The 16,569-nt window shown below is 36.2% G+C and overlaps 1 protein-coding gene across 1 annotated transcript in view; it reads left to right on the plus strand.

The window, feature by feature from the left end:
* Nucleotides 1-16,569, plus strand: part of GABBR2 (gamma-aminobutyric acid type B receptor subunit 2) — a 456,087-nt gene that overhangs the window by 327,932 nt on the left and 111,586 nt on the right. The window contains exon 13 of the mRNA XM_041408112.1: nucleotides 581-703. Coding sequence (XP_041264046.1) covers nucleotides 581-703 — 123 coding nt within the window. The remainder of the gene's footprint in view (nucleotides 1-580; nucleotides 704-16,569) is intronic.

Raw genomic sequence — 16,569 nt, forward strand, 5'->3', positions numbered from 1 at the left:
TTTTACATGAGGTGTGCATTAAAGCCTCTGACCTTTGTAATATAGAAAAAACACATCATTCCTTCCTGCTCCCTGGGTAATAGAGGCAAATATTAAACACATAGACACAAAAAACCTCCAAAATAAACTTTTGATAGCTTCTGCATTTTCCAAGAAGGTTTTGAAAGAGTGAGCACTAAATCTTAGTGAAAACTACCTCAATGCCTTCTACTCTGAGAGGCTGATGAACATTTTTCCGCATTTGCATGCATAAACACAGTAGTGGCTCCCTAGCATATCCCTTTCTCATTTTCCAGGAGTTAATATTAAACCTGGATTTCAATATAAATGTTTGAGAGTCTTCCCAAAGTCTTTTTAGAAGTGGGAAAGCACTTCAGATACTTCTAATAACCATGAAATGAACGAAAATAATTTGTCTTGCTTTCATCTTTCTATACTTGTTTTCTTTGTTCATTGTTAAAAACCTTTACTATTAGCAACCTGTGTCTTTCTCCCTATATAGGAATAAAGCTGTATAGGGTCTATCTGTGGCTCATGGGAATCTCCCTACTTCTTTTTTCTTTTTTTTTTGTCTCTCCAGATCATTAAAGACCAGAAGCTACTGGGGATAGTTGGAGGGATGCTACTGATTGATCTTTGCATCCTGATTTGCTGGCAGGTTGTGGATCCTTTGAGGAGGACAGTGGAAAAGTATAACATGGAGGTATGTCCTCAAGCCCAAGTAATACTAATGGTTGCATATCAGTATCTACAGCTATCCATAAGATTAAGCTAAAGATGCATTAGGTAAAATGAAAGCAAGTCATGCTGTGTATTTTGGGGGAGGAAGGGTTCTGGTTTTCAAAACCAAATAGAAAAGAAACAACTTCAACCAAAAGAAATTGTGTATGTAGTTGCAGGTGCCACATTTCTGTCACTTGTGAGACATTTTATTTGCAAGGGTTGTAAACACAGGAGAGTCCTCTGCTAAGACTCTCTATTAGAGTCTGTTGCAATAAATAATAGATTATCAGAACCCATTAGTGAATTTCAGTAAGAGCTCATTGAAGATAAGTGCAGGAGAGGTCACTGCTTAGACTGCATTCTTTGTGGAGATGGTCAGGAATTATGTTACCTACTGCTATATTTATTTGCAGTAATTTTATGTGCATGCACCCATACTGATTGTTCCTCTTTTAATGGTATTCCCAGAAAGGTCACACGAGCAATTTTGATAGGCAGGAGGTAATAGCTTAATGCCAGCTGTACACACTTTGCAACACTCTGGTTGGTTTCTAGAAGCAGAGCTGAAGTAGAGCTGTCTGGACAAACTGACAGCAAGAACCATGGCAGCAACAATTTATACCTAGGAAAAAAACATCCATCTGTATGTAGATGTGCATTGTTTGAGAGTTTATTGCCTCCAACATGGAAACTGGTGATATCTGAAAGCTAGATCATATGAGGACAATCTGGAAGTGTTAGTCTCTTCTCCTGTACTTGGCAATCAGTAAGAAAAAGAACAGTTGTTTTCTCTTTTGATGTTAACATTTCCAAGAAAATATATACCATTTCACTCCGCTGCTTTTACTTTGTTCTTACTTTGCAGTGTAGCTCTGGAAATTTATTAGGAGGAGATATTACTTTTTTGGTGTAATTTGTAGAGGATACCCTAGAAAAATGCATCTTAAACTGCAAGGGATTTCTTTGAAAAAATAATTTTAGAATCTGAAAAGATTTGTCTCAGTCATTCCCTAGAGTTTGAAAGACTTCCCAGCTAATAAAATTGTCAATAAAAAATAGAAAATGTAGCTGAAATTTGTCTGCTGGAGACACTTCTGGTCTATGTGTGTATAGCTTGAAGCCATAGCAGCTTGTTGAGAACGTTGTTTATTTCGTTTTGCTCCAATTGTATTGTAAATGATATTTCAGTTGTCAGTATTGTTAAAATTTTCTCCGCTCTTCTGAACCCAAACATATTATGACAAATAGTCACAAAATCCAATTAAAATAATCTCAGATAGAAGGAATTTTGCTTTCGTTTAAACTGAAATCCTATATGTAGTCTTACTAGATTCACTTGAGTATAATGTCCATAGACAGCAGCAGTAACTGTGAAGTTAAACCATAAGTACCATATATTTAAAAAACAATGTTTACTGTAGTTTTAAATGATTGCAATTTCCATCTGAACTTTCCAGTGTATATTATTTGATCATCTAATATATCATGCTAAAACTTTGTGGGCTTTTTCCACATTTGGGGCTTACCAGACCGCGGGGTGCACACCACTTGCCTGAACTTTGCATAAGAACTGAAATTCTCCTGGAATTATATAAGTCCATGCAAAGTGACACTCACTGAATTCACACATGACAATGTTTACTATTTTGATCCCTCAGCATAGAATTGACTTGAACTTACTGTTAGAGCTCTTAGCTATTACTGTAAGTTGCACAGAATATTTTTAAGCTAATGGATTTGGGGTGGGAAGGAAATAAAAGTATCATGCTAGAAATGTAGTCATTAAACTATTGTATGTGCATAAAATATGTTACTATAAAAGCAGTGAGGTGAACTGCAATTTACTTTCCTGAAGCACACCTCTTTGGGTCTCAAAAAATCCTGTGTAAAAGTAAATGACAATTGTCTTTGCTGCTATAATTATTATTGTTGTTGTTGTTGTTGTTATGTTATTTTTTAATTTTTAGGTTGCTAAAGTGTAATGGTGAATTCTTTAGTTGATTTGATTGAGCATATATTATCTTTTCTGTGTTTGAAAAATATGTGCCACATAGTAAACAGTACTGGTGAAAAGTTTCTGGTTTATTTCAGGAATATTTTGTAGTGCATATTTCTTGTCCCACTTGATTCTGTGAAATAATTTTAAAGGGATTATTTCTGTCGGTTAATGCTAGTCCAAGTGATAAAGATTAAACTAAATGCAGGCTCCAAAGTTATCAATTCAATCAGTCATTCTAGCTAATGAACCATTTGAGCTCTGTTTATGAATACTCATCAGCTTCCTACATGATAGCTCTGCATTTGGCTTCTATCGGGTGACCCTCTGTTAGTTGTGTCTTCATGAGCACATGAATCAAAGGAACCAAGACAAGAAGCCTAAAGACTGGTAATGTCCTGTGCTGTTTGCTATTATTCACAAAATCATTCATTTTAGTGAAGCAACAGCAGTAAATTATCAAGAACTTTTTAAGAGTTCCTAAACCCAGAACTTTAAAATCCAGGCTCCTTTCCTGGAGCTGTTTGCAAAGGCTAAGCAATCCATACCTTACAATCTGAGGATAGGCAGACTAAATGTAAAAATACAAAGGGAAGTGAAGGCATTTTTAGAGACTCTCTGTCTGTTACAGAAGACAGAAATCCTATGGAATGTCAGATCTGTCAGTTTTCAGACCAATTTCTGGCATCCTGGCCCTACAGGTATGGTGTTTTTAGGAAAAGCACGCCTGTGGCTGCCATAAGACACCACGTTAAAAGTTTTAATGACTGAACCAGAAAGCATCCAGATCCTCTAGTCATCAGCAGGGAAAGTAGTTTATGGCAGATGGACAATAAAGTTGCTGGATAAAATAAAAGAGGTTAAAGGCCAAGGCAGGGACAATGTTAAAACTTCCCTAACTGTACAGGGATCTGCAGAAGAACCATAACAGTGTCCCTATGTATTGTTCCTAAGAGTGCTGTAGGCTTGATTTTTACATAATGCAAAAAGAATTTGATGACACAAAGGGCTTCTAATCTTCAAGGAGCAGTGTAAAAAAAAAAAAAAAAAAAAAAAAAGGGAATTACTCCATGTTACCTCTATTTATCTGTTTTCCTAGTTTCCCTGCCTGTAACGTTTCTCCTTTTGCTAATTTTTCAGACCAGTGGAGAGACCCATCATTTTTTTTCCTCACTAATTTCTTTCTAGGCTGAACGAGGAATTTGCTTTTTTCATCATGATTCACCTTTTTTGTCATAATCAAAATGGTTGTGCTCATATCTGGGCTAGGTCCCTGCCAGACTGTTTCCAGTCATGTGAACTGGAGTGCATCCTTCCTTCACCGTCTCGCTGGCTGGGCTGCCCATGAGGAACTATGGTGCTTCTGTGGATGCTGCTGTAGAAGAAATTTGCAAGGCTCTGCCATTGTTTGCTTTTTGACCTGCTTTCTCAAGAAGGCAATGTTTATGTGCTAGGGTGCTCTGTGTGATTTTTTTCCTACTGCCTAACAAACTTTGCCTGTTTCGTCAAATCTGACAAATTTGAGCAGATACAGCTCTTAAAGACATAGGACGACAACAGACTTTCTGGAAACAGCCAGCTGTGTAGAGGAGAGGTTCTGGTGGTGTCTCCTCTAAGAGAAGGGTCACAAAGTGAGTTTATCCCTTTGTCTAAAAACAAGTATTTTGAATTACTTGCTACAGGGGAACTTCACTCTTAGTTGAAGAGAATCCAGCCACAAGAAAAGAATATTAAGGAAACCAGCTCCCTCTAGTTTCAGTTGCTCAGCTGTGTTGGAATGAAACCACAGTCTGAAATAACAAAATCCTTTAGAAAGGGTAGTCTGTGCAACAGCCATATCATAATTCAATCATGCACTTAGTACAGTGGAAAGGGTCCATGTGTACACATGCACTCACACTCACCGCTTGCTCACAATTAGCTCAGCTAGTCAGAGCATGGCACTGATAATGTCAAGACCAAGTGTTCTATGGTCTATTCACTTAAGAGCTGGACACAGTGATCCTTGTGGGTCCCTTCCAACTCAGAATATTCTGTGATTCTACGGTGTAGTAACTCTTTTACTCTAGAGTTCAGATTGAAAGCCTCTGACTGTCTTATCTTCTCCCAACACAAATATCTATGAAACAGATTGGATCTCTGTGGCCTTGGAAGGTAGACAGTGATAATGTTTAATAAATAATAACTTGTAAGGGAAATGGACTACCTTTTATAATTCCCAAGATAAAAATATCTTGCATTAGTGTTATTCAATGAAAGTAATATCTTGCATACTGGATGCCAATATTTCTTGTAAAATTTTAAAACGCTTATCCAGGGCCGCAGCCTTTGTATTCCTTGATGTCTCAGTACCAATTAAGTAGTTATTTCTGTGATGTTTCCTCTTATGCATTCTTATGATAGCATTATCAATATTTAAGAATAAACTTCATTCTGGTATCTGGAATACCAGTATTTAAGGTTTCACCCTAATTTGTCCTGGGATGGTTATAAACATAAAATAGAGAAAAAAATCTGAATGAGGTGCCATTTTAGAAGACACAGAAGAGAAAAAGAGATCAATGAGACATGTCCTATTTGGCTTCTAGCATTGATATAAATGTAAAATTCAGAAACCAATATGAGCAAACCTTATATGAGGATGTTGTAATAACAAAAATGCCAATATGCAGGAAAGATTACTGGGCTGTGCCAGTGTCAGAGTAGTGCAGTATGTTAAAGAAAAGTCAATTCATACTACCAAATTAATAATTTCAGTGAGTGAGACAGAATTCCTATGTATTACAAGTGTATAACAGTGCCGTCAGACACAACAAGCCAGAAGTTCAGCTTTGGCTGATACGCTGAGGGACTCAAAAACATTGCAAAACCAAAAAAATTGTGCTGCTCAAACTAACTGCTTTATAATTCAACAGATTAGAGAACCCACAGACAGAGACTTAACCCTTGATTTCATTCTGAATAACACACAGAATCCATTCCAAAGTCTTGATATCAGAAAGAGTTTTCCATAGCTACAAATAAATTGTTCTTAGTTTTGATAACTTTGAAGAAACAACAACAAAAAAAAAAAAAAAGGTCTGTAGAGTGGTACTCACCTTCAAACAGAAGAAGAACATTAAATTAAAGGAGTGTCTTAAAGAGAAGCTAAAGACTAAACTGTAGAGACTTAAATCTTTACAGGTGGTTTAGAGAGTATTAAAAACTTTTTATGTGAGACACAGAGTAAATTCCTACCACACATAAGTAAGACTTGAAAAAGGAAAGACTCAGCATGACAAAACAGCAGGAAGATATCGTTCAAAAAAATAAAATTATATCCAAATGGGGAAAGTACACAGGATCATAATGTCTGGTAAGTTAAATGTAAAAGAAAATAAAGCAGTCTAAAAAAGCATCTTGCAATGAATGAAAAAAGAATAATAAATCTTTCTGTAAATATCAGTAGCAGCAAGTTTGCCACAGAATCTTGGGAATAATATTTAAGCAGAATAGAAGATCATTACTTGCAGAAAATAAGGCTATGTGGAATGATTAAATAATTGCTTTGCTGCTTTGTTCAGCAAAATTCTTAGTGGAAGGATTTGTGGAGATTGCTGTGCTAGAACCCTTTTGATGAACTCACTGAGGAGTGACTTGAGTTCCTGGTAGGAATAGGGAAACATATCAGAAATAAATCAATGGAAAAAGATTCTATTCTCCCAGGTTTTCTATAGCAATTCAAAAGAATAATTGTCAAACTACTGACAGCAGTATGTAATCATTAGCTCAGAACTGCTTTGATATCTGAGCAAAATGTTGCAAATGTCTCGCCGTGTTTTCAAGACAGAGTAGAAACTTACATTTGTAAGTTAATGTAGTAGGCCAACTTATAAAAATTATCATCAGGAGTAGGACTAGAAATTGATATGCTACATTAAGGAGTAGTCAACATCACGCTTGTGAAGGAACAAGTCATAAAAACTTAGTGAAGTCCTTTGAAGAAGCCAGCAGACATGAATAGAAGCTGACACAGCCAGCTAGGTCTCAGAAAGGACTCATCAATTTCTTTCATCAAAGGCTCTCACAGAAAGGAATAGACACAGAATAAGAGAGAAGCCCTCAAATGGGTATGAAGTTCTTTAGAATAAGGAAACAGAACTAAGAAATAAATAAAAGTTCATTTTCTAGTAAGGAGGCACGTAGCCAGTAGAGTCCTTCAGGACAAGTCCCAGTCTTTGTGCTGGTACCTGTATTGTTCAGTAGAAGAGGTTATATCAAGTTATTTCAGAAAATATAAATGAGGGCTGACTGTGAAGAATTTGGGACAGATATTGCAAAGCTTAACATAAAGTGAAATGTTCTTTCTTTATTGCAGCTGCAGCAGTAAAAATAAATGTTGTCTTGTTTGTCAGTCTGAAAGGGAGGAATGTGGAATTATAGATATAAGTTCAACTAGAGGAAACCCATAAATAGATTAAATAAATTGAGCACATCTTACATCTTTCTGAATAAGACAGAAAAGCCTGGCTTAAAACAATTATAGTTGCCTAAAATTTTCACTTAAATAACTAACCCAGAACAAAATCACATTAGCTCGCTTGACACAGCTCTCTGAGCACCCAGATATGTTGAGTATATCCTCAATAAATGGATGTAAGTACAACAGGACTGGAGGGATAAATATTGTTCCTGGGTATCTGATAGTCTTTTCTGTGGGACTGCTCTAAGAACCTGAAGAAATTAATACTACTGAGCTGTCACTTGGGCTGTACATGAATTTAACTATATATAGATATACAGTTCCAGAAGTTACTCACAACAGTAATTCAAGGTCAATGGTGAGAGTTGTGTGAAAATAACTGGGATGGGATGTAAAGAATAATCAAGAAGGAGTGCATATATTATGTGCGAAAGTCCGAGGTGAGCATGGTGCTGTACCCTGATGGACTAGTTAACTAAGAGCTGTGGTCATCAAGTATAAAACATTTCCTTAGGAAAGACTTTTGTCTTTTAAAATTGCTTTGTTCCTACCTTTTTTTTTGATGAAAATGATGTGAAAATTTGAATTTGGCTGCACAGATGTAGATATGTTTTCTTGAATATCCATTTTTATTAATAACACTGCTGTTGAAGGAACTGGAAAATGCTTTGGTCCAAAATTATACACAGAAGAATGTGGGGTAGGCTGGGGTGGGGGGTGCTAGTATTCACATGATAACATGGGAGTAACATAGGTATGGAATTGGTGAAGGTTCAAATTCATGCACTCAAGCAGATTTTTGTAAATTCTGTGATGTTTGAAAAAATTGGATCACGTTCTTTTCTTTTTCTGCATATGTATATATGCATAAACAGATGTGTTTATGGGGTTTTGTTTACATTGTGCTGTTCAGTCAGCTAACAGCCAGATTAGAAGGAACTTTTTTAAATGTGTGATGTGAAATGAAGAATTTAATTGGCTGAAGTAGTTCCTGCGGGTGTTCCGCCTAGTGCAGGTCAGAGCTTGTTAGTCAATTTGTTCTCTGTAAATCCTTATGCCCATCTGTTTCCTCTACTATTTTTTAAATAAATTTAATTTCTTTCTTTCCAATTTGAAATATTACAGACTGTGGGAGTCAAATGTCTCCTGAATTCTGTAGCTGCTTTCAATCCCTGCCATTGTAGCTCTCAGCAGGTGGCCTGCCAGGAGTAGCTGAAACTGAGAACCCTTACTTGCATCTGCTGGGACACTCCTGTGGCTGGCAGATGCTCCAGAGAGAACGAAAATGAATGGCCATTAAAGTCATCTGTAAACCTTCTACTGGCCCAAAGAAAGAGTAAATACTAAAGAGTAAAAGATGGTTTACTTCTTTCTTTCATTTGACATCAGTTTCCAAGGAAACAGAACAAAACGTGAGAGCTGGGATCCAGCAGCTGAGATTGACTCAGCTGGTGGCTAGTCCTGCTTCTGTTCCCATGGAAACCTGTATCAAATTGGCAAAAATAAGAAAATAGGGCAGGGTCAGTTCTAAAATGGCAGGATGAATGGCTGCTGCTTAACAACAGCTACTTAACAAGATGAGGCTTGCTGGTGCTTATTCCTCTTCAATAAACAATTCCAATTTTAGTTCTGCCTCCCAAAAAAACAGTACTTATAATATTTCCACCTTAAGAATGTAGGAACCACTATCATTGACCAGACTTGTAACTCCTCTTGTCCAGCACCTCATTTAAAACAATGACTGGCCCAAATACTTTCAGAGGTGGGTGCCAGAAACGTGTAGTGCGCATCTGAAAGTTCATCTGTCACGTTTGAAAATTTCAGCTGTGATTCATAATGAGTAGTAACTTGAAATGAGCAGTTGTGTATAACTAATAGTTCTTATACTCTCGCTAATTGAACACTTTTGTTATTCTCATAAATGTCAGGGGGTTTTGACTCTTGCAAACTTTACACAGATCAGAGTAATTGCTAGCTAGACACGGAGTGAAGAACTTCCTTTCTCCATTTTGGAAGTGTTGCTTTTCAGTCTCATTGAAGATACATTATTTTTCTTTTAGAGAAAAAGAAGAGAACTGAGTCTTCCACATTTCCTTTGGAAGCACCAACCATTACTATGCATCTGTGTGTTTACAACCTTATTTTCCTCTTTTCTCTTTGGTAGATAGTCCCAGTGTTATTAAGCTCTTTTTCATGTGACATGGAAACTCTAAAGCATTCTTTTTAGTTAGGATGACTAATATTGCATATTTTAGAATATCTGTGTAATGTGTTTTATCTATTATTCATCCTCTTCCATATATTTAGTGTATTATTTTTCACTGTTGCACACCATTGAACAAAATCTTGGAATTCACTGTCAAAGCGATTCCCAGAACATTTCCATGAGCTAATTATGACTCTGAGAAAAAGTATAAGTAGTTCTACTGTTTTTACAGTAGCATTACAGCTACTGAAATCAAATTCCACTTGTCATCATATGGCCCACTCGGCTACACTCCTCACATTTTTAGACCAAATTAACCTCAGTATTTTTGTCTGGGTATTTTAATGGCTGTGCTATTGGGCAAAACTGATTTTAGTATGGAATTATGGTTCATTCAGAACCATACATATGATTCTGTATATCTTACAGAGTGGAAATATTATTCTAGAATATGGAAGTATGAGAGTGGAGGGGTTTTTTATATAATTATTGTTACTTGGGCTACTGTTGTGTAGTCACCTTTCTGGCCTGTCACTGCTACTTTCCAGTGGCTGCTCCAGTTCTGAGCGTTCTGCTACCAGATGTACCCAACAGGACCCATCCTTTCAACTGCTTTTGGAAATACAGACTATTGTTCCCTCTTTGGGATTTTAAGGCATAACCCCTAGTCCTCAGTGAATTAGTCTATTGGAGAAAAGGAAATGAGATGTCAGATATCCAACCCCAACAAGTCAGTACCCAAGCAGCCATTTACCACTTTGAAGAGCCGCACTGCTGAGGTTGCTGCGTGAGACAAGCAGTGAATGATTCACCACCTAACCATCATTAAAAGCAGCAGACACATCATCTGTCAGGGATACCTGGCTGCTTCACACAGAAGGCACTGTGACAGTTTTGTTGATTCACTGAGGAGGTTCAGTATATGACAGACCCAGTGGCACTTCTTCACTTTAAACTTCAAATATGTAGGATACAATCATTCATATTTATTTCTCTCAAAACTGAAGCCAGAGCCAAACTGAACCCTGATTTTATGCTCCTTCATAAGACTACATTGTTGGTATAGGACAACGCTGATATTTTGGCAGTTAGGAACTGCCCATCAAATAGAAACATAGCTGGCTTTAGGATACTTCAGCATTTGATAAGCACTACCACATTAGCAAGGTCATAGAAGCTCTTTTCCTCACATGCTTACCTTCTTCTTTTAGAGATAAGTCTCTATGAGATCTCTGGACACATTTTTACTTAAACTTCATATTGAATGTCAAGATTTACAGGCTTTATAAGCCAGACGGGAATTTTTTTGGTTTTTTTTTTTTTTTTTCCAGTGATTTGAGTTGTTAATATCAGAAGTCAAAAAAGGCAAGAAAACTCTCTTCTCCATCAGTCACCAAAACCTGATGAGGAAAAACTTCCAGAAAAAAGTCTAGGAACTGATTAATCTTCCTTGCTGCATATTATCCTGGGTACTCAATATTCAACCCTTTCTAGCATTGTAACACCTCTCTTGTTTTCTGGAAGAAACCACCACTGTATAAGACAGACTTTAATGCTTATGCCCAACACCAGATGCTGACATGGATAAAAAGAACTGTAAAGAATTACTCCACAAATATGCTATGGCTGCAGTAGAGACCAAATCTTTCCACCAGACATCTCTGAAAATAGAGAATTCTCCATTAAAATAGCTATTTGGGATTGAAAATTATGTAATGTAATTAATACATTTTTGAGGGAAGAATATTCTTTGTTCCTTCAAATGTTTAAATAGGCTGATACTGAAAAGATGCAATCTGGATATCCCAGTGCTTGTCTAAAACTATTCTTTCGATTCTAATCAACTTTTTGGAGAAGGCAAGCCTCAAGCTTGTATTATAGGCAGTTATAGGTAGTATCATTTGCCTAGAATATCCTGAGGTCTGGCCAGGAAATTGTACTGGAAAGGATTAAGGGCAGTGATTGTAAATTTGGAAAAGCAAGCCACAAGTAACATGCCACAAGGTCTTTATGCAGCTCTTGACTATGAAGTAATGCTCTCTCACTCAAAAGAAGCACCTTGGCTTTGCACTAAAACTACTCCAGTGCTGCTCGAACTTAATAAGATCTGATGTACTTTTCCTTCGAGGTGAAGTGCCAGGTGGAGCACTTGTGTTTGTAAGCATACCCAGGGAGACAGGGAGAGCTGGCTGGACAGCCAGGGCACACACACACACAGGCAATAAGCAGATGGCAGAGTGCTGCAGACTTGACCCAGACTTCGTGCTGGTGGGCAGAGGGCCTGAGAAAGAGCTTCCTTGAACAAAGCCAGCCTCTTTATGGCTGTGCAGTACAGGTCATTTTGCTTCTGTGTTTGGTTCTCCTGGATTCCTCATTGTTACTTTGCTCTCTGACAGAGCAGCATCTGTAAGCAGTGGACTCTATTTGTGCCCAAACCTTGAAGACTCTGTTCTTCCCTAACAAAGCAATGCAGTCATACTTTGATAACTATTTTTGAAAAAAGTGCTAGTACCAACACAGGACATTTTCTGCCAGTGCCTTGGGCCACTCTCTGCTGGAGCTTCCCATATGGTAGTAAATCAAACCATTCATATGATTACATTTTAGGTATGTAAAATTGTTTTGCTTTAGAGGGTAATTTTTTTTTCTTCTCCGATAAGCATGTTCTAAAATTAAAATGTATATTTCATATGCAAGTGAGAAAAAACTTTTTTCTGGCTCTGGCAAACACTCGCGTGGACTTTTCTATAAAAATGGCAAATTTTCACAAATCTCAGCAAAAATCAAGGATTGTTTCTCAATTATCTGTCTCCTACATTAATATCCAGCAGAATGTGTTTATGCCTATGAATTTTTATTTTAAAATATCCTCCTTTATAGACTTTTCTCCCTGGATAAAAGAGAAGAAACCCATAATAGCTGTTAACCACATTATTAATGGGGCCAATATGCATTAGCAATACTTTGGTTGCATATGTATTTTTTAACACTATAAAACAGAGGACATCTTGCTTTTTAAAGACCTGAATCACTCTGAAGTCTACTTTCCAAACTGTCTTGTTCTTAGACCTTCAGCAGCTCTGTTCTGGGAAGTGCATTCCTTCCTTCCTTCCATTCTTCTCTACCTTCCTATAATGTTTTCTCCTGCCTGTCTCCATAATCTGTCATGCTTAACAAATCTTACCTCCTGCTCACTTTCACTCCCATAATGTGCAGGTCATACATAAAACTGACTGTGTCACAGGACAGCAAAGTTGTGGCTTAGGCCAGCTCAGCTTTAGATCTCTATCCACTCTAGAGCAGCTATTAAAGACTGGTGATGACCTGACAGCTGGTGACCATCAGTCAGAAGCAAGAAGAAAAAGTGAAAAATGGATGCAGAATGGACAATTTCCCAAGAGAGGTATTCACTTCATTTTTGCTAAGAATGCTCAAGTCTGCTCAAATCCAACCATTCTTTTTTTTTTTTTTTTTTTTCTTTAAAGAAGGGGTTATGAATCAACCATAAGCTACACAGGTTGGTATGGACATACTTCTGGACAGTCAGTGTAAGGCTTCCCAGTAAGACCTGATTTAAGGGTTTGTAGTTAAGACACAAAAATAAATGCTTACTAAGTAGTTATGTGGAAGTGGAGCGAGTTCCTAGTGCATGAGGGTGCCTCTAAAGGGAGACACCCAGTACCCACAGCTGTAGCTGCCTGGCAGCTCTCTTTGTGTTGATTGCTTTTTTGGTTTTTTTGGTTTTTTGTTTTTTGTTTTTTTTTTTTTGTTTTTGTTTTGTTTTGGTTTGGGTTTTTTGGGTTTTTTTTTTTTTTTTTTGTTTGGTTTTTTTGGGTTTTTTTTTGGTGTTGTTGTTCTCTATTTGTTTTTTGTTTTGTTTTTGTTTGAGGTTTTGTGTCTGTTTGGGGTTTTTGTGATTTTTGGGGTTGGTTGTTTTTTTTTTTTGTTTTGTTTTGGTTTGGGTTTTTTGGGTTTTTTTTTTTTTTTTTTGTTTGGTTTTTTTGGGTTTTTTTTTGGTGTTGTTGTTCTCTATTTGTTTTTTGTTTTGTTTTTGTTTGGTTTTTTTGGGTTTTTTTTTGTTGTTGTTGTTCTCTATTTGTTTTTTGTTTTGTTTTTGTTTGAGGTTTTGTGTCTGTTTGGGTTTTTTGTGATTTTTGGGGTTGGTTGTTTTTTTTTTTTGTGATGGTGGTAGTCAACACTCTTTTCAACAGAAAATTCTGAGTTTTCATTTTAATGTCATAATTACTTCTCACATTAACAGCAATGTCATGGATCCATTATTTTGATTTTTGGGTACATTTAAAAAAAAAAAAAGTACCTACTTGCCTTTTAGCTACTTGCTTTGATAACTTGTATTAGCCATTCTAATTTTTCTAATGTAATTTCTGCTATAATATAAAACTTCTATATTATGACTGGGTTATAAAGGACTCCTGATTATCTCAAATAACATTTTTGATTTTTGTTATTGGTGTACTTATTTCTTTAGAATTCCCATTTTATTCAATGCTTTCCATTGATTCTGAGATATTTTTATTGCTTTCTCATGAAGCATCTATGACACAAGTAACAGTGTGAGAGAGCTGAGAATCTTTCTAAGCAGTTGATAATTCTTTATCACTTTATATCAGGTTAGAGTTTACAATGTTAGAATCCTCATTTTATGGAAATACCCTGCTTATATTTTAAAATTATTATGTCTGCTTTTATCGTCAACAAATTAATTGTTGTGTAATTTTTACCAGTAATTTTTATCTGTAATTTTACAGATTCTTCTAATCTGTTCAGAATTAGATACCTGAAAAGACACATATTTGTGAAAAAAATGCTTGTCTAAATATTAATTTTCAATATGTTGCATATAGATGTAGATGTATATGTATGAATGTGTGTTAATATGTACAAATATATATATATTTTACATATATATATATATATATATATATATATATATATAGTATATTGACTGTTGATATTTCAGTTCTAGTATTTGGTCATGGACATAATTGAAACAACCAATGGTTTGGATTCTGGTTGACAAAAGCTGAATATTCCCCTCTGTTTTTTCTTTCTGTCTGCTGGTTACTTCCCTGCAGAAAGGGAATTTTTAATCTGGTTCTCTCACATTTTGTGGGACTGCTGCAAATAAAAGTGGGACGGTATGCCTGCATCCTAGATCTGTAGAGCTAATGATAGAAAGTTCCATTTACTATGGAATTTTCTGTTTGCAATAATACCATTGAGCCAGCATGTAACTTTGTGCAGCAGATGAAAGCAAAATGAGAATTTCTTGCTTCCAAAATGGAGATGCTCTTCAGCTTTGCTATACAGGTTGAAGGCACACATCTTTAAGGCTTTCATTTGGATCTAATCTTAAAATAATGCTGTGAGCAGTTTAAACCAAAGTATTTTTCGTTTTTTCATCTTTTTCACTTGCATACATTAATATAGAAGAAAGAACAGCCAGTTAAAGCGCTCTGGAGACACATTCAGGATGGAAATGTGTGTGTGTGATGACAAACCATTAAGCAACATTATAAGAGATAGAATTACAAAGGAATTGGGCTAGAATAAGATGGAAAAGATCACTGTGGGGGCAATTTGGTTAATTTTTTCCCTCTTTTCTGATGTTTGGAGTTTTTAAAATAAATTAATACAATTTTAATTAATATGAAATGAGATCCATATCAGAAATCACCGAAGTAATTAGTGAAGCCGTTAAAATGATGAACTTTGACAAGTCATTTTGCAAGTCACAATGACAATGATTTCATAAATTGAATGCCAAACAACATTTCTGGTTTAAGGGAAAATGGCATGATAGGTGAAGCTGCATATAAATAAATGCCAGGTGATGGTTAGATCTTGATACAAGAGCACTCAGTTTTAAGAAAATATCATCTTAATGTACAGTGGGAGTCAAAAGGCAAACCAAGTGTAAGGAATTTTAAGAAACTAAATAGGGAACAAAATATAAAGCAATACTATGACAGTGTTTAAATCCAGCATGGAGTTATACCTATACTGTGTACAGTCCCAGCACAGTTCCTGACCTCCAGGAGATCTGGAAAACATCCAGAGCTATGTAAAGCCTTGAGAAGTATGGATGGAATAACCCCCTTCCAAGAAATAGGCTGAAAAAGAGATGGATGAGGACAGGGCAGAATAAAATCTTCAGTGGCTTAGAAAATATGATTAGAATTTATCACACACAGTCTATTCCGATACAAGAGCTAAGGACTGTGAAGTGGAACTGGCAGGTACAAAGAACATAATGCAGGTGGTGAACTTCTCTGCAAAATGTTGTCCATCCTAAGAGCTGACATGGGATTAACATAGTAACTGGGCACACTGATGAAAGAAAAAGCTATCAGGTGTTAAACAAGCAGACATGACCTCACTCTGAAGAAATCAGGGTGTGGCAGATGATAGAATATTCTAGAGAGTTGTTCTATATGCTTGGTCTTTTTCAGATTCTTCCCCAGGGGAGGGATGGTTTGGTAGGACTTGAGACATGCATTAGGCTAGACAGATTTTTATGAGTACATCTGTTACATACATCAGCTATGGAGAGAGGGAATACCCCTGAATTTTTAAGTTCTCTTTGCATTTAATTTTATTTTTATTCTTTATAATTGTTTTCATAGAATAAAGAGAGCAGTTCTGACAAACTGCAGATAGCATTTCTGAACATTGATGGAAGAATGTTTAGAATGTAATTCTCGACACCAGGTGTCCTGCATTCTTTTCCAAGTATGCCACATATTTTTAGAGCACTTGATAGTTGTGCTATGAAGGGAAAACATATTCTTCTAATATATCATAAAGAGGAAGAGATCTTCAGTGTTTACGCAATTTTTATTTAATTCATACAAACTGACTCCTGAAAAAGAAACCGAGATTAAGAAATTAAATACAGAATTATAGAATCTTTGAGACTGGAGGGGATCTCTGGATATTTTCTGCTTAAAGCAGAGTCACTTATAGTGCATTGTTCAAGAAAATGTCTATATTTTGAATATATTCAAGTGTGGACTCTCTACAACCTCTCTGGGCAACATGCTAGAGTGTTCAACCACCCTCATCATCTTGTTTAAATGGTACTTCCTGCACTTCAATTTGTGCCTTTTGTTTTTTCATTGAATACCACTGACAAAAGTCTGGCTTCATCTAGAAATATAT

This window comes from Onychostruthus taczanowskii, unplaced genomic scaffold, assembly GCF_017590055.1.
Source record: "Onychostruthus taczanowskii isolate IOZ18803 unplaced genomic scaffold, ASM1759005v1 scaffold29, whole genome shotgun sequence".
NCBI classification, from domain to species: Eukaryota; Metazoa; Chordata; class Aves; order Passeriformes; family Passeridae; genus Onychostruthus; species Onychostruthus taczanowskii.